Source organism: Rosa rugosa, chromosome 7 (assembly GCF_958449725.1).
Source record: "Rosa rugosa chromosome 7, drRosRugo1.1, whole genome shotgun sequence".
Classification (NCBI taxonomy): Eukaryota; Viridiplantae; Streptophyta; class Magnoliopsida; order Rosales; family Rosaceae; genus Rosa; species Rosa rugosa.
The window spans coordinates 30,828,862-30,851,821 of NC_084826.1; the positions used below are offsets into that span (position 1 = coordinate 30,828,862).

A 22,960-nucleotide genomic window follows, 5' to 3' on the forward strand; every position below is an offset into this window, starting at 1 on the left:
ACGTGCAGAACCCAAGAGGTCCTAGAATCTAGTGTGTCTAATGAGTTGGATTCACGAGGTCCCAGACGCCAAAGAGGTCATGCTCCATTATAGCTGGGAATAAGACCGAAGAATAACATTTGAGTGGTGTGACTAGAGTCCTAAAGGAACACGAGCCTTGAGCCAACAGGTCCTACGTCGCCCAAGGTTCCAAGAGGAACTGCATTTGAAAATTACTTGGAGATACACTACTAAGAAATAACGTAGATTTAATTTTTGAGGCTCACGACATACTGCCTAATCATGACACATTAGACCCCATCAATTTTTGAGGACTGTCCTACGTACAAAAAGGCCACATGACCCCATCAATTGCCTAATCATGACCACATTAGAGAGTGAAATTCACACTATTTTACAATTCACATTCCTTTCTTTTACTTTCTTAAACAAAGAGAAAAATGGCAACAATGAAAGAGCTAGCAGTAAATAACAAAAACTTTATGCTCTACCTTTGGCATCAATTTTTCATTCATACACAAAAGGATTAACCATGGCAAGCTGCAAAGTTTATCAACCTCGAGCGCAGCAAAAGGCAAAATAGCAAAAAAACACATTTATTATCCTATCATACTAGATAAGCATGGCCTACAAACATGGTTCTCGATAACTTTAACATGCCCTCCAATATCACGGCAAGAAACTTAGACATCCTCAGGACCATTGATATCCTGAACAGATACAATTAGCAAACTTAGAGCAGTGAAAAAAAAAAATAGCAACAGGAAAGGGGTTTTATATGGCTTGTTGTTTACCTTGTTCTCCAGCACAGCTTTATCAGGAATTTCCAACTTCACCCCAGGTTTTGCTGTGATAGTTACTTTTCCCTTCATTAAATAAAAACCAAAATGGTAGACGATGTTACTAGACTACAGAACAATATATTATGACCAAAAGATGCAACACAATACAACATGGGTATGCACTGCAATAGTTATTAGTCAATAGAAAACGGAATTCATCTAGCAGATATTTGTAGCAGGATTTGAAAGGTTACCAAAAACAAGAACAAAACATAAATGAACTGTGTTGGGTATTCGTAGCAGGATTTGAAAGGTTACCAAAAACAAGAACAAAACATAAATGAACTGTGTTGGGTATAAGCAGGTTATACATGATGTTAACACTAATCTAAAACTCCAGTGAACTGCATACCTTGAGAACAATGCCAGCACCAAACCACACATCACCAGACACCTTAAGGCTATCAAGCTCAATGATGCTGGGGATTGACTTGAACCGACTCAAGAAATTGCCAACCTATAAGGAAAGAAAAGATACCGTCATTATCAACCATCAAGCATCAAACAGGCATAAGATCACAGTATTTAAACATTTACCTTCTTAAACTCAGGCCCCAATTCAATAGTAGGATTTGCAGGATTTTTCCTTGCTGGGTTGCGGATAACAAAGCCATCTTCTACGGTATAGAGGTCAGACTGCAAAGAAGATCAAAAGGATGTCTTAGAAAAGGCCCAAATTATTTCCAAAGATCCTACAACTAGTTCAAAGAAGAGAAGGCTACCTGGACAAGAAGCAAATCTGAAGTTGCCTTCACAGGGAGGAATCGAGATCGGGGTACATTGATACCAATAGCATTATCAAAGAACTGGTAATAACAGCCAAAATATTAACATTAAACAATTAAATTAAAAGATTCTTAAGAGAGAAAAAATCAAGCACTTTAAATGAGCTGTTGTATATATTTAGTACCCTGATTGCCGCACCCGCTGCAGTTTCTAGCTGCATAACTTTGATTCCATCCACTTCCTACATAAAAATAATAATAAATAAATAAATAAATAAAACTAAAAAGAAACATCAGTAAACCAGTATCATTGCAAGGAGGCTTTGTAAATAAGGACGGGGATCTCCTATAAGCAAGCTGCATTGTTCGCCACCACCCGAGGAGCAAAAGATTTGAGAGTCCAATGCATACCTTTGGGTTTGGGATAATCTCCATCTTCAGTGCATCAGCTTGCACAAGACGTTTAATTGCGTTCAAATTAACCCACCTGTACTGATATGTTGTTAGTACTCAATCGATGAATGTTTACTAACAAGATCATGTAACATGACTTACAAATTGTTTGTGTTGAAAATTTTGAACTTCTCTATTGACTTGAATTCATTGACCTGTTGCCAAGAAACAAATCAAATATCAATAATAAACTCGCGCAATGAATAGATTTTGAACTTGTCAATAGCACTGTGCAATGCAAGGAGACTGGTATAGTGCATAAACTTAATTGAAACTCAAACTGAAATGAAATAATAAGAGAAAGAAAAAAGTACAATACATGGGACGAGAAACGAACACTAGAGCTTAAAGCAGAAAAACAACAAGTAACAGAAGCTACATAACGACAGCTTTTGCACTATACTCTGAGGAAACCAAAGAGCCCAAACAAACTGTATCCCATGATATTACCTCGTCTTCCCCCATCCTGCCTTCAAAATTAGTTTGTTGTTCTCTGGCAAAAGCAACCAAAATTGCCAGTACTAACACCTCCCCAACAAAAAACAAGGAATTTACATGTACATAATATATTATGGTACAGCGCTGGTGTTGTTCTCAAGGGAAGGTGTGTAGTGTCGGCTATTCCGGTAATTCACATTACATCTTTCATAATGCAATGCCCATTATGTCAACCCATATGCGTGCGTGTGCGCGTGCTTGCGTACCTGTATGCATACATACGTGTGTGTGCGCACCCAAATACATGATGCGTTCCCCTAATTACTACTCGCACTATTGTGCATCTAGATATCATCGGCTACGTTTGACTGCCTATAACATGTCATAGATCTTGCAGTTCATTCTTTAGCAAACTCACTCCCGCAGCCCACCCTCTTATTAAAGGTATTGACAGCATTTTGTCAATATACACGTATACACACCCAAATACATGATGTTTTCCCCTAATTACTCCCGTGCATCAAGATACCATCGACTACGTTTGACTGCCTATATTCATGTCATAGATCTTGCCGTTCATTGTTTAGCAAACTCACTCCCGCGGTCCACCCTCTTATTGAAGATCTTGACAGCATTTTGTCAATATTGTTCTTCGTAATACTATTGATCATCTAAAATAAAGTAAACTAGTTTCTTTTGATTGATTGGAACATAGGGCTATAATTGATCAAAACAAACTCAACTCTACATAAATGTGCCATTCTTGAAATTAATCTCTAAATCAATTTAACGGACAATTGCTAGAGTTTACGTCTCACCCTACTACTTGATGGTGTTCCTAGCCTACAATGGAACACAAATCTAGCTATGTAATATGCAGCTACTATATACATTGAGATGAAAAAAATAAATAAATATTGGAGGGGAAGAGGAAGAATGGAAACATGACTTACATGTTGATCAGGGACTTGAGCGATTTCCAGGAGCTGCATGAGAACATCAGAAAACAGGAAATTGTCATGCACAGTCAAAATTAGTAACATTATTTCTTTGAAAGAAAATAAACTGAAATCTAAGGACTTAATATCATTTTCAGCAAAAAGGGGAAAAGAAAATCAAACTGTGAAAGTGGGAAAGCCAATCTAAACCTTGAAACGGCTCATTCAACTGTGAACGAGGCTGACCAGCTCACTGAAATAACTTGTATTCATACTCAATGTATAATAATCTTTCTCTTATTAAATCTATTTGTATCTCAGGCTTGACTGATTGATGACCAATCTAACTTTCCAGATTGCAGATTATTTTTTCCTAATAGTCAATCTAACAAATTTTTTGTACCCTGAAAAATTATGTGGAATAATCTATTAACATGTCAAGCCCATGTAAAACAAGCCTGAGCAACATTAGTCTCAAATCAAACTGCGTTAATTTTTGTCAGACATTGATTATAACACCTATTTAACAACATAAAAAATATAGAAAGAAACATTGATTACAACACCTCATTTAAGAAATAAAAAAGTCCATATTTGAACCTGGAAACGAGAACTTTCAACATATGAAAACAAGACAACTTAGAAAGAAAAGTACTAGCAATAAATGTGAAATTTATACCTGAGTCCTTCCCTCATAAGAGATTAGAGTGCCACCCTTCACATCGGCCAATGTTTTCGGTGTGACCTGAATAAAAAAGAGATATGTAGACGTTTGAGTTTGAATTAGGTAAAGCATATGAAAGAGGCGAAAAAGGTCATTAATTCCAATAGTATTTTTCATACCTCCATGCAGTACTCGTTCTTTTTCTGGACCAAATGATTCAAAATTTCTATTGCATCCAGTCAAGGATAATAACTTCCAAATGATTCTTTTCTCATGTGGTATAGCAGTAAAGGAGGCAATAATCTATCCTAAACAACAAACAACCAAAATCAGCCTCTTCATTTTTAATACCAATAATTAATAATTGTTTTCCTCTATTCGCTGCATCAGAACCTAATTACAAGCCTCAGGTGAAGCTATAATTGTCAGTAACCAAAAATAGGATACTCAAGTCCACAACAGCACCCAAGTTGTCCGAGTTAGAAACAAACACGTACTCCTTGCCCTGTAAAATAGAGGGAGGTTTTAAAAACAGGAAGGAGTTATACCTGGCCTATAAGCAAACAAAACAAAACAAAAAGTTCAGAAAAAGGAATCAGGGCACCAACCTGTGACAATAACATATCCAGTTTGCCACTGTTACTTAAGGATGGGAACACATCACCATGGCCAGGAGGATACCTACATGTGCATACATTAATCATGAGAATAAAGAGACATTATATTGAATGTCACTAAAAAGAAATGTAGATTCCTATTACACAGAGCTTAGGGAATTTTATCTAATTGACTAAACACAAACACAATCCAACACTCACAATGTGCCATTCTTGAAAGGTGAAAAACTGAATTACTTAAGGAGGATACCAATTACGTGGATGTGAAACATCAGTTGAGAGCTAACTTGAAATAGAACTATAAGACCAATAACAGTTGCACATGAAATAGAAACTGCAGCACATCCAGAATTGAAGGCCAAATGCATGCCTTAACTCATAGGAAACATAAGGAATCCTTAACTCAAACAAAATCTTATGATAAATAACAGCACACTGCATCTCATACCAAAACAATGGTCCTAGAGAGGATTATTATAAAAAGTATATATGAAAGAGGGTAAAACATCATGTAGCATAAGCAAGCACAAACAAAACAGTCATAATGATATCACTTCGATGTCAGAGTCACCTGTCGTGTTTATTAGAAGTATCGATAGTGCAACATAATTTTAGAAGATAACTGAAAGAGCATGAATGAATCTTCTGCTGTTCTATTGCTTAATTGGCTTAGTTGAACAAAAAAAAAAAAAAAAAGTCACTAAATGTTTCTGAGACATCTAATAACTAAGGCAATGCATTCATTTCATAACAGTAAATACTCAGAAGTATGCTGGAAAAGCCTTATGCATAAGCGACAGTGAAAATTAGACTATACCATCCATCCTTGCCAGTCTGTCCTTTAGATGGAAGTGGCGAATTATCTTCAACAACCAAACGAGGATACTGACTCTGCATATCCAAAAATAGTGGAGATTTAAGTTCAGTGTATTGAGTATGTAGTGGACCAAAAAATAATAATAATAATAATAAAGCAGGGGATCAAGAACGTGTACTACAGACCTGGTTGAAAGTATGAATCTGAACATTAGACTTGGTGTATCTCTCAACAATCTAATGGAAACAAGAAGCAGTTAGTTTCCTTAGTAAAATTGAAGGAAAAAATAAAAATAAAATATGGTAGTAAATTCCCAAACCTTAAATGTATCGTCATGAGTGTTGAATGAGTTCATTAAAAGCAGAGGAACATTGCACCCATATTTGTTATTGAGAGTCTGAAAATAATTGGCAGGTTAAGCTGATATAACGAGGTAGTGGTATATATATATATATATATATATATATCGAGAGAGAGAGAGAGAGAGAGAGAGAGAGAGAGACCTCAATCTGGATGACAATCAAGTCCAGAAATGTCAACCCATTTCGAACTTCAATGACTGACCTGCAAGCCAGAAGAAGTGAAATTAATATCATTGAAGTCATAACAAGACAAACAAAAGACTAGGTCAAGTTGTGCACACAAAGCAGATTTTACATCTAACTAGATTATATATATTAGTATACACTACAGTAATCGAAGTCTCATCACTCTCATGGATCTACAAAATTGCAGAGATGATTCAACTCGAAAGAACAAGAGAAAAAAAAAATCCAAAAATCAAGATCCAATCAGAATCCATGTTCAACATATGTTCAATAATGAACATACTTTATAGCCAAACCAATTTGATGAATTCAATTCAATTCAATTCTAGTTCTTGCCTAGTTTGATCCACATCTAGTTGGATCGTAGTGTAGAATTAATATTTGATATCACCAAACTTGAGAGTGAATCAAATTTTAACCACGTTGGAATTTTAACATGACGCACTGACATGAGAATTAATTAATGCATTTCAGACAAGAAAAAACATCACAACCTTTCAACAATAGCAAAATAAAGCAAACACCATACAAACTAGTCATGTACACAGAACGGAGTCAAAGGGATAATCGAACTAATTCTAGTCTCTTTTGCACAGTTGAGCAAAAGACCAAATTGATCTAACATTGATTGTTCTGTGCAGGGTAGATACTAAAAATAAAACACATCAAAAGCAAAGGAGGGAAACCATTCTATCACATATCCAAATCTCAATGACATTTTATGCAGAAAACTGATAACGAAAAAAAATAAAAACAACTGCCACCTTCACAACTGATACACAAACAAGCAAAAAAGAAGGGAAAAAGATTGAAATGCCTACTTGGGACCAGTACAACCCATGGTTGTTCCGAGACCTCCATTGAGCTTTAGCACAACAAGTTTGTCCAAAAGCTCCTTGGTTTTGGCAGGATCTGCATGGATCAAGAAAGCACAATAATGAGCATCTTACAATTTCGAAATGGAAATCCGCAGATAAAAAGTTTAGAAATCAAAGTATTATTATCACCTTCGGGAGTAGGCGCCAAGGTGTCATAAGGAACCACAACCTCCTCAGTAGGAGTCTGGATCTTACTCCAATCTACATGCGTCGCTTCTGTTCCACTGTCACACGCATTACCACAATTTTTAGATCACATTTTAAACACAGAGAGAGAGAGAGCAACGAAAAACGAACCAATGCGATTCACAATCGAATTACCTGAGATAGCGAGAGACGAGGTTGATGAATCCGTTCTTCTCATTCTCGCTGCACCGGACGGAAACCAAAGGAAGCTCATCAGATCAAACGGCAATCGGAAAACGAAAAACGAAGAATATGAACGGATCGGAGGAGGCGAAGATACCTGATCTGGCTGAGAGCGGCGACCTCAGATTTGAGCTTGGAGATCGTATCAGCGGCAGCCATTGCTGAACTGGCACACAAGCTTCTTCAACTTTCTAGAAGAGAACGAAAATGAAAATGAGAGATCAGAGAGAGAGAGATAACTGATAAAAGTGATGTGGTTGTGAAAATTATATTATATATATAGGGGAGAGAGTGAGTGAACCTGAAACAAAGAGAGTGACCGCCAGATTTCAAGGTTACGGAATTAGCGAGTGTGATCGGGTCGTCGCTAGTTTAAATTGGTTTTGAAAAAAAGGAAAAAGGAAAAAGAAAAAGAAAAAGAAAAAAAAGGAAAAACGAATATGCAGCGGCATATGACATTTGGCTCGAAGTAGCGCCTCTTTTACGCCAAGGCCAACACCTCACTCTCTCTCTCTCTCCCAACCCACCAGTTTTGAGCTGCCACCTATTATTATTATTTTTTTTTTTGTGAGAAGGAGCTGCCACCTATTCGCATCCGATTGTCTTTCCCTTGTGAGGTCCACACCCCTATCAGGATGAGATGCCACTTTGCCACCAGTTATTCTGCTCTTCTCCCTCGGCTAACGGTCTACGGAACTAGGACTAAGACGTAAATATATAATTTTGAATTTTCTTCTCTTTCGTTTTCTAATATTATTTTGGGTAAATTCCTCCTATGGTACATGAGGTATTGCTACTTGGACAGTTTGATACCCGATATATTAAAGGGGACAGTTTGGTACCTGAAGTTAGACTCTGTTTGACACTTTGGTACTTCTGTTAATTTTTCTGTTAAATGTAAGGATAAAATTGACATTTAGAATATATGTATAAAAACATAATAAAAAAACATGAGTTTGTGGGTTGATTGCCGTTCTTCATAATTTTATAGGTATGAATTGATGTTTATGAGTTATGTTGAAGGTGAAATATTCGAATTTTATGTTAAAGAAATATAATAATCAGATATTTTTTTTGTACTATTCTCTATGAATCCACTTATTTTTCCTCCTCTTCATAAACACAATGCGATGATATTATTTGGTATTATTTTAGGTCTTCATCATTTTTTGGGTCATTTAGGAGAAAATGAAAATGAATTAATGCTTTTGGGTTATGTTAAAGTTGACATAATTGAATTTTATGTTTAAAAAAATTTAGTTGTACGAGACTAGTTTCAATTGAGTACTCTCATGGGTGTTCACTATATGATTATTATATTTCTTAAACATAAAATTCGAATATTTCACCTTCAACATAACCCATAAGCATTAATTCATACCTATAAAATTATGAAGAAAATCAACCCACAAACTCATGTTTTTTTATTATGTTTTTATACATATATTCTAAATGTCAATTTTATCCTTACATTTAACAGAAAAATTAACAGAAGTACCAAAGTGTCAAACAGAGTCTAACTTCAAGTACCAAACTATCCCCTGTAATACATCAAGTATCAAACTGTCCAAGTAGCAATACCTCAGGTACCATAGGAGGAATTTACCCTATTATTTTTTACAGGGTTTTATGCGCATTTGTTCCTCGTGAATGTAATATCATCGTGTATTTTTTTTATTTTTTATTTTTAATTTGAGAATATCATCGTGTATCTTTTACTCAAGAAAATGGAGAAAATCGAATTTCATGGCTATACGATGTATTTATTTGTGTTTCGATTATGAAAACTAGCGAGTGAATTTCACTTTCGCAAAAAAGAGGAAGGAAGATAAATGATGAAAGCTCAAAACCATTTGTTTTGGTAGCTCAAAGCCCAATATAGAAAGGGTGGGTCTATTCAGACCTCCTAATTTACTATTTGGACATCTCATCATTTTTTTTGCCACTAAACTTCCTAATTTACCCCTATTTTTATCTATTTACACCTCTGTTATATATGCGATGTTCCAATAATAAAAGAAAAAAAAATTGCACCTCCAAACTCCAGTTAGCTTTCATGATCAACTGGGAGCACACCCAAAAAAAAAAAAAAAACTTTTAAGATTAACGTTTTCTCTGTTTTTGATAATTACGATCGACTAATTTGAACTCTCAATTTCAAGCCCCATTTTGTGTTCTTCAAACAATTTGGCATTACTTGATGCAGTTGAAGTTGGATTTCCATTGGAGCAATTTAAAGAACCTTATAATTCTTGATTGCTCAACTAGGTTTGATGAATCTTGGTCAATCCTTTTTGGGTTGAGAGAAAAGTCAGTGAAAGTAAGTCTTGACCCTGTTTTTGTTTTTTGATTTCAAAGATATATATATTGACATTGAAATTGCATAAATTTAAATTTAAAGATTTCAAATATCATCTAATCTATAATTTATAGAATCTAATAATAAACTTGAGATGAAACAATGAAGACGTCTCAAGCTCCTAGAGCCAGTGACAACCAATTAGGTGATGGGTAGGAGAAGAGAGAGAGGGAATGAGAAGAAAGACATGAAGGAATAGTGAGGAAGAGGGAAAGGAGAATAGAGAGAGGATTACAATAGAGAGTTGGAGAGAAAGAGAGATGTCTACTGCTCAGATCATATGATACATGTTTTTCTTTTTCTGTTTTCCAGTTTTGATCAAAACGTGTTTATTCCTCTTCTTAATCTTTGATTAGATGGTGATTTCAAATAAATAAGATGGAGTAGTTATTTCAAAGTTTGAATTTTAACTTTCTAAATTTTGTGGATAGGGATAGAATTGGAGAAAGAACTGCAAGATGTAAGAGGGTACAGCTCCCACGATGTAGATGCAGGTTTTTTTTATTATTATTTTTTATATATTTGTAGAGGGGTAAAATTGGTTTTAAAATTGTGCAAAATATGAAGGAAGTCCAAATAGCAAATTGGGAGGTCTGAATAGAACCACCCATATAGAAAAGCTTAACTTTTTTTTTTTTGAATTAATGGTAATTCCATTGATAAAACTTATGCCAAGAAAGTCATTACATATCCACCCATTGCCTCATAATGGACAAAACAAGGCTTCGTGGTGAAACCACAGTGATACATAGGATAGACCAACTATATTCGAAACTTATTGCTCACTTAAAAGCGAGTCTATAAGCTATGGAAAAAATACAGCGAATAGACAAGTAAACTACACTCGTTAGGGCTCATTAAGTAGCCTAACCTAACAAGCATAAGGCCCTAAAAAAATAGGGAATTATTTAGCTAAAATAAAAAATAAAACTAAAAATAGAGGCCAGCCCAATAGCCCACAGTTTGCCCTAGCCCGAACCTAATAGCAAGCAGCCCAATCCAACCCATGTCGCACTGTGCCAAACCACCAACAGTCTAACACACCAGCCCCGTCGCTGCCACGAGGAACACCACCAACATCTTTACCCGACATTGTCAACCGAAGCCTTCAGCGAGACCCAAACAGGAGAAGACCCGATCCATCTGGATCAATCTCCACCACACCAAGTCACCACCAAACAACTCCATTGCCTACACCACCATCAAAGCCATCACCTATGCTAGGCCTCATCATTTAGCCCTTCGACCCTAAGCCCGCCCGACCCGCCCCTTGCATTAGGGCAGGTCGGCCCTACCCTTTCTCAAACAGGGTAGGGTAAGGGTCATGCAAATGAAGCCCGGCCCTACCCTAAGGCCCGGCCTGTTTGAGCCCGTTAGGGCCAAGCCCGGCTCGGCCTTTTAAGCCCGCCCAATTAAGCTCTAATAATTTTCTATTTTTTCTATTTTTTAAATATGTTTCTCTTTAGTCTATAACATACAACTTTATCTCTTTTTTGTAATTGATTTCCTAAGCTTTATTTTCTTTAATTTTTGTTTCCTTTGTTAAACAACAATTTATTTTGGGAGATTTAGAGAGATAGTTAAGATTTAGAGAGATAACCATCTTAACTAATATTCATAAATGTTATAACTTATAAGTTAATTCCAATATATATATATATATATATATATATATATATATATATATATATATATATTAAATATGATCAACAAAAAACAATGAGTCTTGTATTACCTATATAACCATTGAGACACATTTTGAGATAAAAAATAAAAATAATATATTGTTGTAGATATTATATATATGTGGTTGTCCACTGTAAATACTCATTAGTTATGTTCTTATGATGTAAACTCTACCTCTATATAAATGGGTCTGATGAGAATGAAACACACACTTCTACCTCCTCCCATATTTTGTTTCTCTCTTCTATCTCTCTTATTCTCTAGTTTATAACACGTTATCAGCACGCATTTGCTCTTATTTTTTCTTCTTCTTCTTTGAACTCTATGATGATCCGCAAGTCTTATGGTGCAAAGGTTAATGATCTATGGGTTTTTCTCTCATTCTCAAATAATTGCTTCATTTATAACATAGATATCTCATATTATCGCATAACAGATATATGTGTTTCATGTTTATCATTTTTTGTTCCTATTATATATGAACATCAATTATTTTTATGCGATCATATAATTTTTAGATATTTGATATATAATTGTTGAAAGTTTATATTTCATATACGACATTGAGAACTACATGTTCCAATAGTCAAGACTCGAGTCCGCTGACCGAGTAGTCTTAGACCTATGGCTCTACAGACATCACACGAATGTTTTTATCGTGTTTTCCTTATGGGATCCATTGTTCATATTTATGAACATTTCAAAACCTCTATTTCGTATATGAATTTTCTATCATTGTTCATAGAACATATAGTTCTAATACTTATGGATCCTGATATATCTCATCTTTTCTCTTTGTAGAAAGATGACGCATCTGACAAAGTTGGACTTTGATCCTCTTGAAATTTCTGGCAATAACTATTTGAGTTGGGTTCTAGTTGCCAAAATTCACCTTATGGCTAACAACCTTGGAGATGCCGTCAAAATTGACGATAAGTCATGAGTGCAAAATTGCGCTAAGGTTATGATTTTCTTGCGTCATCATCTTGACAAAAGCTCAAAAGATGAGTACCTTACGGTGAAAAACCCGCTTGAGCTTTGACAAGCATTGGCTGATCGATTTGCTCACCAGAAAACCATTGTTCTACCTCGAGCACAATATGAATGGACGCATTTGTGCTTTCAGAACTTCAACTATGTCACTGATTTTCAATTCTGCTATGCATCAGATTACCTCCCAACTAAAATTATGTGGAGAATCTATCAGTGAAGATAACAAGCTCAACGTCTCTGATTTTTTTGTAGACAATGGAAAACATGTTGATGACATGATCAGCACCAATGTTCTTGACATCGGTTAATTTTAAGCCTATGTCTAGGCGTTTTTTTCTCTCTATTTATTTATTTAGTCATTTTAAGCCTATATTTTGGCACCATATTAATGCATGTATCAATTATTGATTCTAAATGAATATCTCTCTATTTTGGCATATGGTACTCACGAATTGGTATCAACAATATTAATTATATTTCCTAAATAATCGGGTATGTATTTTTATTAGTTTGACGACTTCAATTTGGTTTCCTCTTATTATTTAATCTGATAATTTGATAGTAAATTGTCAATTTATAATGAGATCGAAACTACAAGTTTCGTGATCCAGCACCGCAATAAAAAATTCTAGACTAAGACCAAAAAGTTACCAAACCCTAGAGAACGCCGTTGGTGTCACTCGGTCCTGTCCGGCTGCGCCTCGGCGCTGGCGATGGCATCTGGCCTAGTCGGTGTACGAGCTGCGCGGCCGGATGGGAGATTGTAGGCTTGTCTCAGGCTGGGAAGTTGGGGTCAGGATGGGATCATCATTCTCGGTTGGAAGGAATGGCTGGGTCGGGGTTGTGTAAGGGGATCAGAGTCGGTTTGGGTTGGGATCGGAGTCGGATCTGTGACGGGGCTGAGTTGTGGTGATGGACGGGTCGAGTTCGATGGATGAGTAGAGGTGATGGCGGCGCTGGGAGGTCCAACTCGGATCCGGATGCAGAGCTCCGATCTAGGGGTTGGTTTGGGGTCGACGCCATGACAGTTGAGGATCTGATGCTCGGTGCGGCCGAACGGTTTCTCCGTTTCTTGGGTAGGTCTGAAACTCGGTGGTTGAGATCGGGGGAAGTCTCTCTCCGTTTCTCTTGGTTAAAGGAGGTGGCTGCTTCAGCGGGTGAGGTAGGGCGGTGGGATGGGATCGATTTGGGTAGCCGGGTTGGATCTGGGTCGATTGGTGGATGCGTTTTGGCTTTGGAGCTCAGTGCCGATCCATGGCAGATTACGGTGGTGGCACGATGGTGGTGGAGGTCCGGCATTGGTGGTGGCGCGGTGGGTATGGGGACAGAGTGGTGGTGCAGCTACTGATTTGGGCCGAGATGGATGGGCTGCTCACTTTCTTTGCTGACTTGGGCTTCTGCTTGTTTTCTTCGGTGTTTAGTCTATTTTTTTACCTTTAGTTTTTGGTTATCTATGTCAGGTCTCTCGAGTTAAGGTTGTAGTCATGGTTTTCTTTGAGTTTTGTTTTTGGGTTAGGTTTTAGTTGTTGGGTCGGGCGCACTGCAGGTTGCGGTAGAGACAATCTTCTCTTTCGCCTTCTAGAGGGTCGTTCCTGTTCTGGAGTTGGGTTAGCAGTGGTGGCGAAAAAGTCTAGCTATGGCTTAGACAATCATCCTTGGTCTTCTAGTGCGTCGTTCCTGTCTGGTTTCGGGTCGGAGGCTATGGCGATTTGGAGCAGTTGTGGATTGACAGTGTTGACATTCGGGAGGTGACGGTGTTGGGTTTACTTTAGTCTCAGGTCTAACGGTCCAGCAATTCATTTTGGTCGGATTCGAAGTCACAACGAGTGTAGGCTTGGTCGATCAAAGGCAGGTCAAGTGGATTTTGGGTGGCGAGTCTGTGTTGACAAAGTTGAGTGTCAATGATTCACTGCTTCTGCGCATATTGTCTTTGCCGTTTAGTTGTTGTGCAAGTTTTCTTTTAGTCGGAGTCTCTTTGGCTCCTTCAGTCAGTCATTAGAGAGTTCTAGTGTGAAGTCTAGTGGTCATTTCTGTGTAAGGAATGTAGCCCAAAATTCGTTGTAACCAATTCATTATTAATGAAGTTTCTTCTTGATAATAATAAAAAAAAAAGTTTCTTGATCCAATTACATGTGGACTTAACATTCCTCCACTGATTGTTATACAATCAAATAGATTGAAACCTCTTGTTTCTTGATCTCCAATTATGTCTGGATTTTTGTCCCCTCTCTTTATGAGTACATGTGAACCTCTGTTCACTCCACTTTTAGAGCAAGCTTCTAATTGTGAAGAATCGAGCTCAATGCTTTGAGTACAATATAAAATTTGATGAGGCTATGATCCTCCATTGTATTTTTATTGGAGTATACGCTTATACCCATATGAACCATTGTCCACAACTCGAAATTTGAGTATATCATTTTGACATTTTTCAGTGTCAAACAATAATATGAACCACGTATTCATCAATAAATTCAATTTGAACTATGAATGTTCATGATAAACATAATGACAAACATATTTGTCTTACATATAATGCAATTATGGACATGATCCATTGCAATTGTTGATAATTTTCATAATTGATGCTTCAAAAAGCTAAGGTAACAATCATCTCAAGAGCTGCAGATCTTGATTGATGGCTCCATCTGAGCTCATATTATGTTACGTACCTATACGGAATATCATTGTATATATTGGTGATGAAATTTCCACCTACTTATGTTGTATTAATCAACTATGAGTATACTACTGTATACTATGTCATGAACTAAAAATTTCATTGAGCCAAATAAAATTATTTTGGCGTGACCAATGTGTCATTGTTTTATCTACTATATCATGTAGACTCATCTACATACTTTACATTGTTATATAATACAACAATAATTGCAAACCTTCCTAACAAGGAAGTTATAATTTATCGTATATTTGCGAGTTGCCACTTTAATAAGACAATCCTCCCACCATTAGGGGGAGCAATATCGTTTATGAAAAACGACATGAATTGGTGTGTGATACCTATAAGGGAAGATTATACAAGCCCTATAATGCTCTTCATGAGGTTATACAAAGATCCACATTCTCTAATTAATTTGTCCTAGAGAGACAATACATTCCTAAAATAGGAATGAGTACTTGATATCAACAAAGTTTATTATAGCTAATAATGCATGCATATATGAATGTGTAAGATCGAAATTTCACTACTAGAATTTTGGCCTTAGACATCACGTCATTTAAATCGGTCCAGATTTCACACGATGTAAAAAATCATTCTAACATCAGTTTCTGAAAATTCGATTTCTATTTGTATATTTAACATTAGTTATTACTGTTGACTGATGTCTATACTTTCATTCGAAAATTTTTAAAATGGCGGAGAAACAAAGTTAAAAAATTTCGAGTAGGCGGGACAGACAGACAAAGTTAAAAAATTTCGCGTAGGCGGGGAACAAAATTGAACATAATCAGTTTCCAACTTTACCTCACCCACTGACCCATTTTCTCCGCTCTCTCTCTCTCTCTCTCTCTCCCCCTCACCCACTGACCCATATTCTTTGTGGCTCATCTCGAAGGTGGACTGAACGGAACTATGTGACCTTGCTTCTAGTCGTGACCGGAGGACGTGCAGTCTGCCGTTGACTCGTCGGAGGAAGGCGAAGAAGATGGTGGCTGCGGTGAGTCCACCTTGGTGGTCGGAGATCGATGACGGAGGAAAGAGTCTTCCAGATCCAGTTTCTCTCTCCTCTATCTCTCTCTATGGAAAGGAGGTTGATTTTCTTTAATTTTGATTCTATGTAGTTTCCGAGTTTCGTTTTGTTTCCCAATTTGTCGATTAAGTTGTATGTTTTTGTTGATAATGTTTAATGGTGTTTTTTTTTTTGTGCGCATATGCTTCAGACCTTGGTTGGATTGCATTCTAATTAATTGGAATCACCCGAGCTGAAGATCCGCATTGAGGCTTTGACAGAAATACAGGTTGGTCTTCTTTTAAGATTTATCTTTCTTAGCTTTTAAGTTTATTCTGAACTTTCTGAGCCTAATTCTAAATTTGAAAGTGTAATTTATATAACACCTTTGAGAATAAACTGGTGGATCAGCACTACTGGCATTGTGTTCATCCCTATAGCTTAGGAGTACCCATTCCCATTGTTCTTTTTGCAGGGCCAACTCAAGGTCCTGGAAACAAAATCTTTTTGAGGAGAGAGCTGCATTGAAAGCTAAACAGAAGCGTTTGCAAGGTACCTCCTCCAAAGTCGAATCTTGATAGCTCATGAACTATACTTGAGCATTATGTTGACTTATGTCTTTAATGCAGAAGAGAGGCATAACTTTAGGCTTTATACACTGAAAAATAATGAAGTGCTTGCTAAGGAGGTACCGATTATATGCCATATCTCTGTACTCACATTTTTGAATGTATTGTGGGGATATATGATCATCTGTTTCCTTGAATAGATCACAGAGCATGATAAAGAGGCTTTCATGAGCTTTGATGTGTTTGTTGACAGGCCGCAGACATCCTAAGTCAGATGCACCGGGGTTATGACATTTTGTAAGGAAGTACAGCTTTTTGAAACAATGATTTCAATGAATTGGTTAATTGTGAATTTTGCTCAGTCTAATCACAGCTAACTACTCACGAGACAGCATATTAGAGTGCACTAGATTCAGCCTTTATTTATGTCTAGGACTTGTGAAGTTGTAGTAATTGAGAGTGCAGGGAAGGAATCTAACATAATTAGAGTCTATAGAGATGAAAAAGGCCAACGTTGATTAGAGAATGCTTGAATAAGAATAACATAGATTGAGTATAAACAAATGTCAATCAGATTCTGTCATGTTATGACATGTGTAGTTCATATTTGATAATTCATGAGAAGCTACATATCATCTCTTTCAAATATAAATCCAATGACATGTTTCTGGTGCCATGTACAGTTCAACAATTCGAGATGAAATCATCCACCAATGGCACCAAGTGAATGGGAAAAAGGTAATACATATATCTATGATGTATCTGATTTATATTTTTGGCAGATTGTGCTTCTTTTTTTTTGTCTCAAGGAAAGTTTCTTTTGTCAAGTAAACTTTTCCAGCAGCGAGAAAGAGAGATTGTTTGCAATATTTGGTTAGTTCTGATGTCGTCACTATATAATTAAAATTCTAGTTTGGTTTTTACAAAAGCTACTGCATGATAAACTTAAATTGTTTGGGTAAATATATTAGAGATAAATTCTTACAAAAAAATAATTAAGCCTAATGATTAAGTATTCTTTCCAAAATTCCCATAATTCATGCATGTACGTAGGGCATCAGGATCTACTGAAAACAATATTTTTAAGAGAGAGAGAGCTGTGTTGGAAGGAAAATATCAGAAGCTTTACGAACCTCTCTACAAAAATGTATGCACTCAAGTCATATAGTAGTAGGCACCCTGGCATTCGGTAATGATGTATTCGTGGCTGATTTATGACTATTATACGAATGATTAGCTTATTGTTATCTCTTTCATCTCTTTTTCCTAAAATTGAATTGCATTATTGATCTATTTCACAGCTATGCAGGAAGCTGAATGTACAGTATTGGTGGTTCATTTAGTAACTGTTTGTTCTTTGACAATGAGAATTTATTTGTTGTTGCTTTAGACAAATTGCAGGGAAAGAACTGTCCTGTTTCTGGCTGAATGCAATGAAGAACAATGACATGCTATCCGAGGAGGTGGGGGATTATTTGTGCATTACCTTATCTCATATTTAATGTTTACCAGCCCCACGGATTGTTCCCATGTTATTTCGGAGACTTCAATCTTGTTCTTTTCTGTTGTTGTTGTATATGGAGAAGTTTAGGCTATATATATGTCCCCTTCTCCTTACTCTTTGTATTTGTTTTTTCAAAAATAGTATTAATGAGAATTTTCTTTTGGTTACAACTTGTATTCTCATTGTGATATTTTTCTAGTGAAAAAAACTGATTTATGCACGTAGGGAGCAAATCACCATTAAACTAGAAATTGAAGCAAAAAGAATGAAAAGACAACAACATGAGATAATAAACTGATGTTATAAATGACTAAGAACATCAGTTCTATAATAGCAGATTGTAAACTGATGTTAGTAAAGAAAATGTAAATCGGTTCCTTAAAAGGAAGAGATGTGTAGAAGCATTTTAAACATCGGTTTTTTAAAGGAAAGCGATGTGTGGAGTCATTTTAAACATCGGTTGCTTAAAGGGAAGCGATGTGCAGATGCATTTTTAACATCGGCTAACAACCGATGTCTGGGTTTTCATGATCTTTAACATCACCCACTAAGACATCGGACAATTTTTTTTTTAACATCGGTTTCTGGCCGATGTCTAAGGCAAAAATTCTAGTAGTGTTTGATGATATCTCATCTATAGTAGCGCTACTAAAAATCATCAAGGGTAGTATACTATACCACGTTTCGCTCTGTCGACAAACTATAATATTGGTCAAATTGGAAAGAGGCAATTCCAATGAAATATAATATTGTAAACATGATGATATACTTGGACTTTATCAACCCTAAAAATTACAAGAGGGTGTACTAAAGTGAATTGAAATCACTATGACACAAGTCTCTTTATAGAGACATGGGATTATCATTATTCTCCAAGCGACAACTTTTCTATAAGTACAGTGTTACATATAGCTGTTATATTGACGAGAGGCTTATAGTAGGTTGTCATTGTTATTATGAAGATCTTAAAGGCAAATTGCTAAAAGTAAATCCCAAATCCTATGTGTCATTAATTATAAGCATATTGCTTAACCAAATCCTTAGTGGATTTATATTGCCAAGGGCAAGTCCATGAATGAATGAAAGAGCTTAAAGCTCGCTCACGGAATCAAAAAGTCTAAAGTTCATATATATTCATTCATTTACTGTCAAAGTGACATTGCCTCAATGGGTACTATGATAAGACTAAGAAATCGAATTCGAATCATGCTCACAATGTTGCATATTCTAACTTCCACGAAGTTATGAAGTTATCTAGAGCTCATATTGAGTCTATATAAAATTATCAATTACACAAATTTAGGTTTATGGCTAAGTATGCCATACTTAAATTTCAATGCTTGGAATCTTGTATAAAGGTAAATGTGTCAATATTGTTGTTCCTTTATATTGTTATTCTTTGCTAATATCTTTATCTATAATTTGAGCATATGAAATTGGTTCTACTTGAGGTAAGATTTATTATCATAGTTTTATTGGTATTACCCTAACCTTCGCAGGAATTGAAATTCATGATGAGTCCCCTTTATGCAAAGCACACATGGTCTCGCCTATGTGATCGACACACCATATCCAATATACATGGTGCATGTATTTTATTACATACATGATTGAAGCTTGCAAGGTTTTTGACGAGGCAAGGTTTTTGTTACCTGGCAAGGTTTTTGACAAGGCAACATTAATCGCATCCAACACCATATCATTTAGTGGTGGACATCCAAGGGGGAGTGTTGTAAATATTATATATATGTGGCTGTCCACTGTAAATACTCATTAGTTACGTCCTTATGATGTAAACTCTACCTCTATATAAATGGGTCTAATGAGAATGAAACACACACTAACCTCCTCCCATATTCTGTTTCTCTCTTTTATCTCTCTCTTATTCTCTAGTTTATAACATATATTTCTTTTTGTTAAACAAATTAAGGCCCTTTTAGGCCCATTTCGGCCCTATTCGGAAGGCCGGCCCTTTCGGCCCTAGTGGCTCGGGCCTTTCGACAGGGTAAGAGTTAGCATATTTAAGCCCCGGCGCGACCCTACCCGGCTCTAAATTTTGTGGACTTTGACTAGGCCCGGGCCGGCCCGACCCTAAGCCTTAAAATTTAGGGTAGAGCCGGCCCTAGCCTGGCCCATGATGACCCCTGACCTGTGCGTTGCCCCTCGACCCACCATGTCGCCGTCGATCCCACATGCCACAGTGCCCAACAGACCAAGATCCGACATCGATGCCATCAAACTCCAAGCAAAGAGACAAACCGAAAACAACTATCAGCAAGCCTTTGAGGCTCGTTCAGTAGCAGCCCCAACATCACGCGACCAAGGCAGACATAGATGTCAGGCCACCACCGGACGAGCGTCGTTCGAGTATGCCGAAAGACGCACTAGGGTTCTGGGAGAAGGCTTCGAAGAAAGAGAATCTCTCTCTCTCCTATGTGTTGTATAGTCAAAAAAGTTTTTACTCGTTTTGGTGTATAGAAAAGCTTAACTTAAGCAATAAGCAATTGTAGTTTTTAGCTTATAAAAGTAGGCTCTTACCAACTTTAATAAGTTAATGTCAAATTATGTAACTTTTGAAATAATTTAGCTGGTTTTAATTTTTTTTTCTTCAAATCTAGTTTGTGGGGTTAATTTATTGTTAAGCAACTTTTTAAGTAATTTAAAGAACCCCATACTTTTGTCATTATAAGTAAAATTTTATCAAATTTTGTGGAGTAAATTCTTGAAATGTTATTTATACAAATTTGGCCAACGGAAAAGTACGAAAGTGCTAATTTGGGGGAACTTTTATTGCATACACCACTTTATTGATTTAAAAATTGGTTCTCTCTGAAATATGTTATGTATGGATATCATTTTAGTCAAGTATAAAAGAACGAACCAAATGGACTGACAAAAGAATCTTATTATTACTGGTTGAGGATTTTTTTTCTTATGGGACCAACTTTTTGATACCATACGACCATTTGTTAAAGTTAATTTGTACTTATGTTACCAATACTATAGTTAATATTTGGGAAGTTAACCCTTTGTAAGGACAAAAATTGTTCCATGCACTGGCGGTGCAATTGACCAAACACCTATTAGATGATCTCAACCCGTGATATTCGTAGTCAAACTTTTTTTTTTCAAACCAAAAAGTGTACTTGATGTTTTTCAGCCGTCCATTCGTAGTAGTGTAAATGCACGTCGATGCTCTGAAGACAAGGAAAAAAACTCAACACAATTTGTCCTAAATATAGTTTTTTTCCTCTTTATTTGTGCAAACCAAGTTCCTAACCTCTATTAGGTATTCATTATATTATAAAACCATGTGTTCCTAACCTCTATTAGGTATTCATTATATTATAAAACCATGTGTTATAGTTATAGAGGCCTCGTGGCCCTTAGTGAAATCCAGCACCATTACACTTGAATGAAAATCATGAACTTTCTCACAGTTTTTCTTTTTCATATCTTTAATATTCATGTTGGTTTTATATCAGAGGCACCAATTGTGCATAGTTAAATTGACAATTTTGTTATATTAGGAAAGTCTTAAGTGTGTCTATCACAAAGATATGCCCTGACATTTGTGGGCCCTAGATGACATGTTTTCATTAGATTAAAATGAAAAGAAACATGGTCATTGAGTTGCTTGTGAGTGCTTGTTGTTTTTTTTTTTTGAAAATTCAATTTTTTTGTTAAGGGTAAAAATCACAAATAGTACATGAACTATGCCTCCATCTTATCGATGGTATCTAAACTTTATATTTTGTCACAATCAGTACCTGAACTCTTCCTCTTCATTTGAAGTGGTACCTAAGACCACCTACGGTCACTACTCCAGCCAAAAATGACATGTGACGCACAAGTGTCTCATTTACCAGGGTTAAAGATGACATTTTACTAGTCGTTGAGGATACATTTTCTATTATCTTTAATAAATTTAGCACTATTAAGTGTATTTTTGTAGTTTGCTGAGTCTTAAAAAATTCTAAGAGCACGGGTCACACCTCCTTGTAGCCCCAGCCTTGTTTTCTCCTCCGTTCGGCAGCACGTCTTGCCATGTCGTCATCGGATGGGACGTGATTGTCAGAACCCTATTGGCTGCTCTATTGGTTTTTGGTGGGATCTTGGGTCTAATAGTTGTGTTAAGGATGGAGAAGGGAGGTTGTCTGATGGGGCACGAGCGTTTCCAGGATCGATGGTGGCGGGATCATTAGTGGAAGACGGGTGCAAAGGGTCGGACCACACCATTTGGCAGCACCGGGGCTCGGAGTCTGAGAGACGGGCTTATTGGGGTGAGGCTGAGATCAGAGATCAATCTGATCTTGGTTGACTGCAGATGGGATCAGGGATCTTTCTGGTCAGGATTGATTGCAAGCGAATCCGATGATCGATCTGCTCTATGTAGATTGGTGTTTTGCAAGTTGGGATCGGAGATCGTTCTAGTTCGGCATGTGGCTGATCGGGGTCATCAACTCAGTTCAGGCAGGTGGTTTGGGTTCAACGGTGTTGCTACGACGGTGAGGAGGGCTCGACGACGATTGTGACCTGGTGTAGATGGTGGTGCGATGTTAAGGGTGAGATAGGAATGATCTTGGGCGTAACATGGTCTTCTCCTAATTTTGGACAGCTCTTGGGCCTGGGTTCAGAAATTGGGCCCAATTTGGGCAGCTATGTTTTTAGCTTTTCAATTACTTTGTTTTGTTAGTTATTCCTTATTTACTGTTTTCAATAAGGAGATGTAGGCATTGTCCCGGTATAAGCACCTTGCATGCCTTGATTGCCCTAGTTATGCGGCAAGCTCTTGGCTTTGTCAAATGGTTGCAACCTCCTAGTGGCAGGATGAAATAGAGTATCGCCGGATTAGATTCCGTGCGACA

The 22,960-nt window shown here is 36.8% G+C and overlaps 1 protein-coding gene across 1 annotated transcript; it reads right to left on the reverse strand.

The window, feature by feature from the left end:
- Positions 1-465: 465 nt before the first annotated feature.
- On the reverse strand, positions 466-7,634 carry LOC133720639 (UTP--glucose-1-phosphate uridylyltransferase). The gene is made up of 22 exons (XM_062147047.1): positions 7,591-7,634; positions 7,387-7,480; positions 7,242-7,289; positions 7,050-7,144; positions 6,864-6,954; positions 5,998-6,058; positions 5,814-5,891; positions 5,680-5,730; positions 5,495-5,568; positions 4,669-4,741; positions 4,508-4,565; positions 4,240-4,286; positions 4,076-4,141; positions 3,412-3,444; positions 2,123-2,175; positions 1,979-2,054; positions 1,753-1,809; positions 1,565-1,648; positions 1,380-1,478; positions 1,195-1,299; positions 795-866; positions 466-710 (listed from the first exon to the last, which is right to left on the reverse strand). Exons 2-22 carry the CDS (start codon positions 7,446-7,448, stop codon positions 684-686), a joined length of 1,410 nt encoding a protein of 469 aa, XP_062003031.1. The 5' UTR covers positions 7,449-7,480; positions 7,591-7,634; the 3' UTR covers positions 466-683.
- Positions 7,635-22,960: the final 15,326 nt, after the last annotated feature.

Coding starts and splice junctions, on each gene's coding strand:
- LOC133720639 (XM_062147047.1), bottom strand. CDS start 7,448: ATGGCTGCCGCTGATACGATCTCCAAGCTCAAATCTGAGGTCGCCGCT. Junction 5,569..5,679: donor AGATTCATACTTTCAACCAG/GTCTGTAGTACA, acceptor TTGGATATGCAG/AGTCAGTATCCTCGTTTGGT. Junction 1,810..1,978: donor AGATTATCCCAAACCCAAAG/GTATGCATTGGA, acceptor ATTTTTATGTAG/GAAGTGGATGGAATCAAAGT.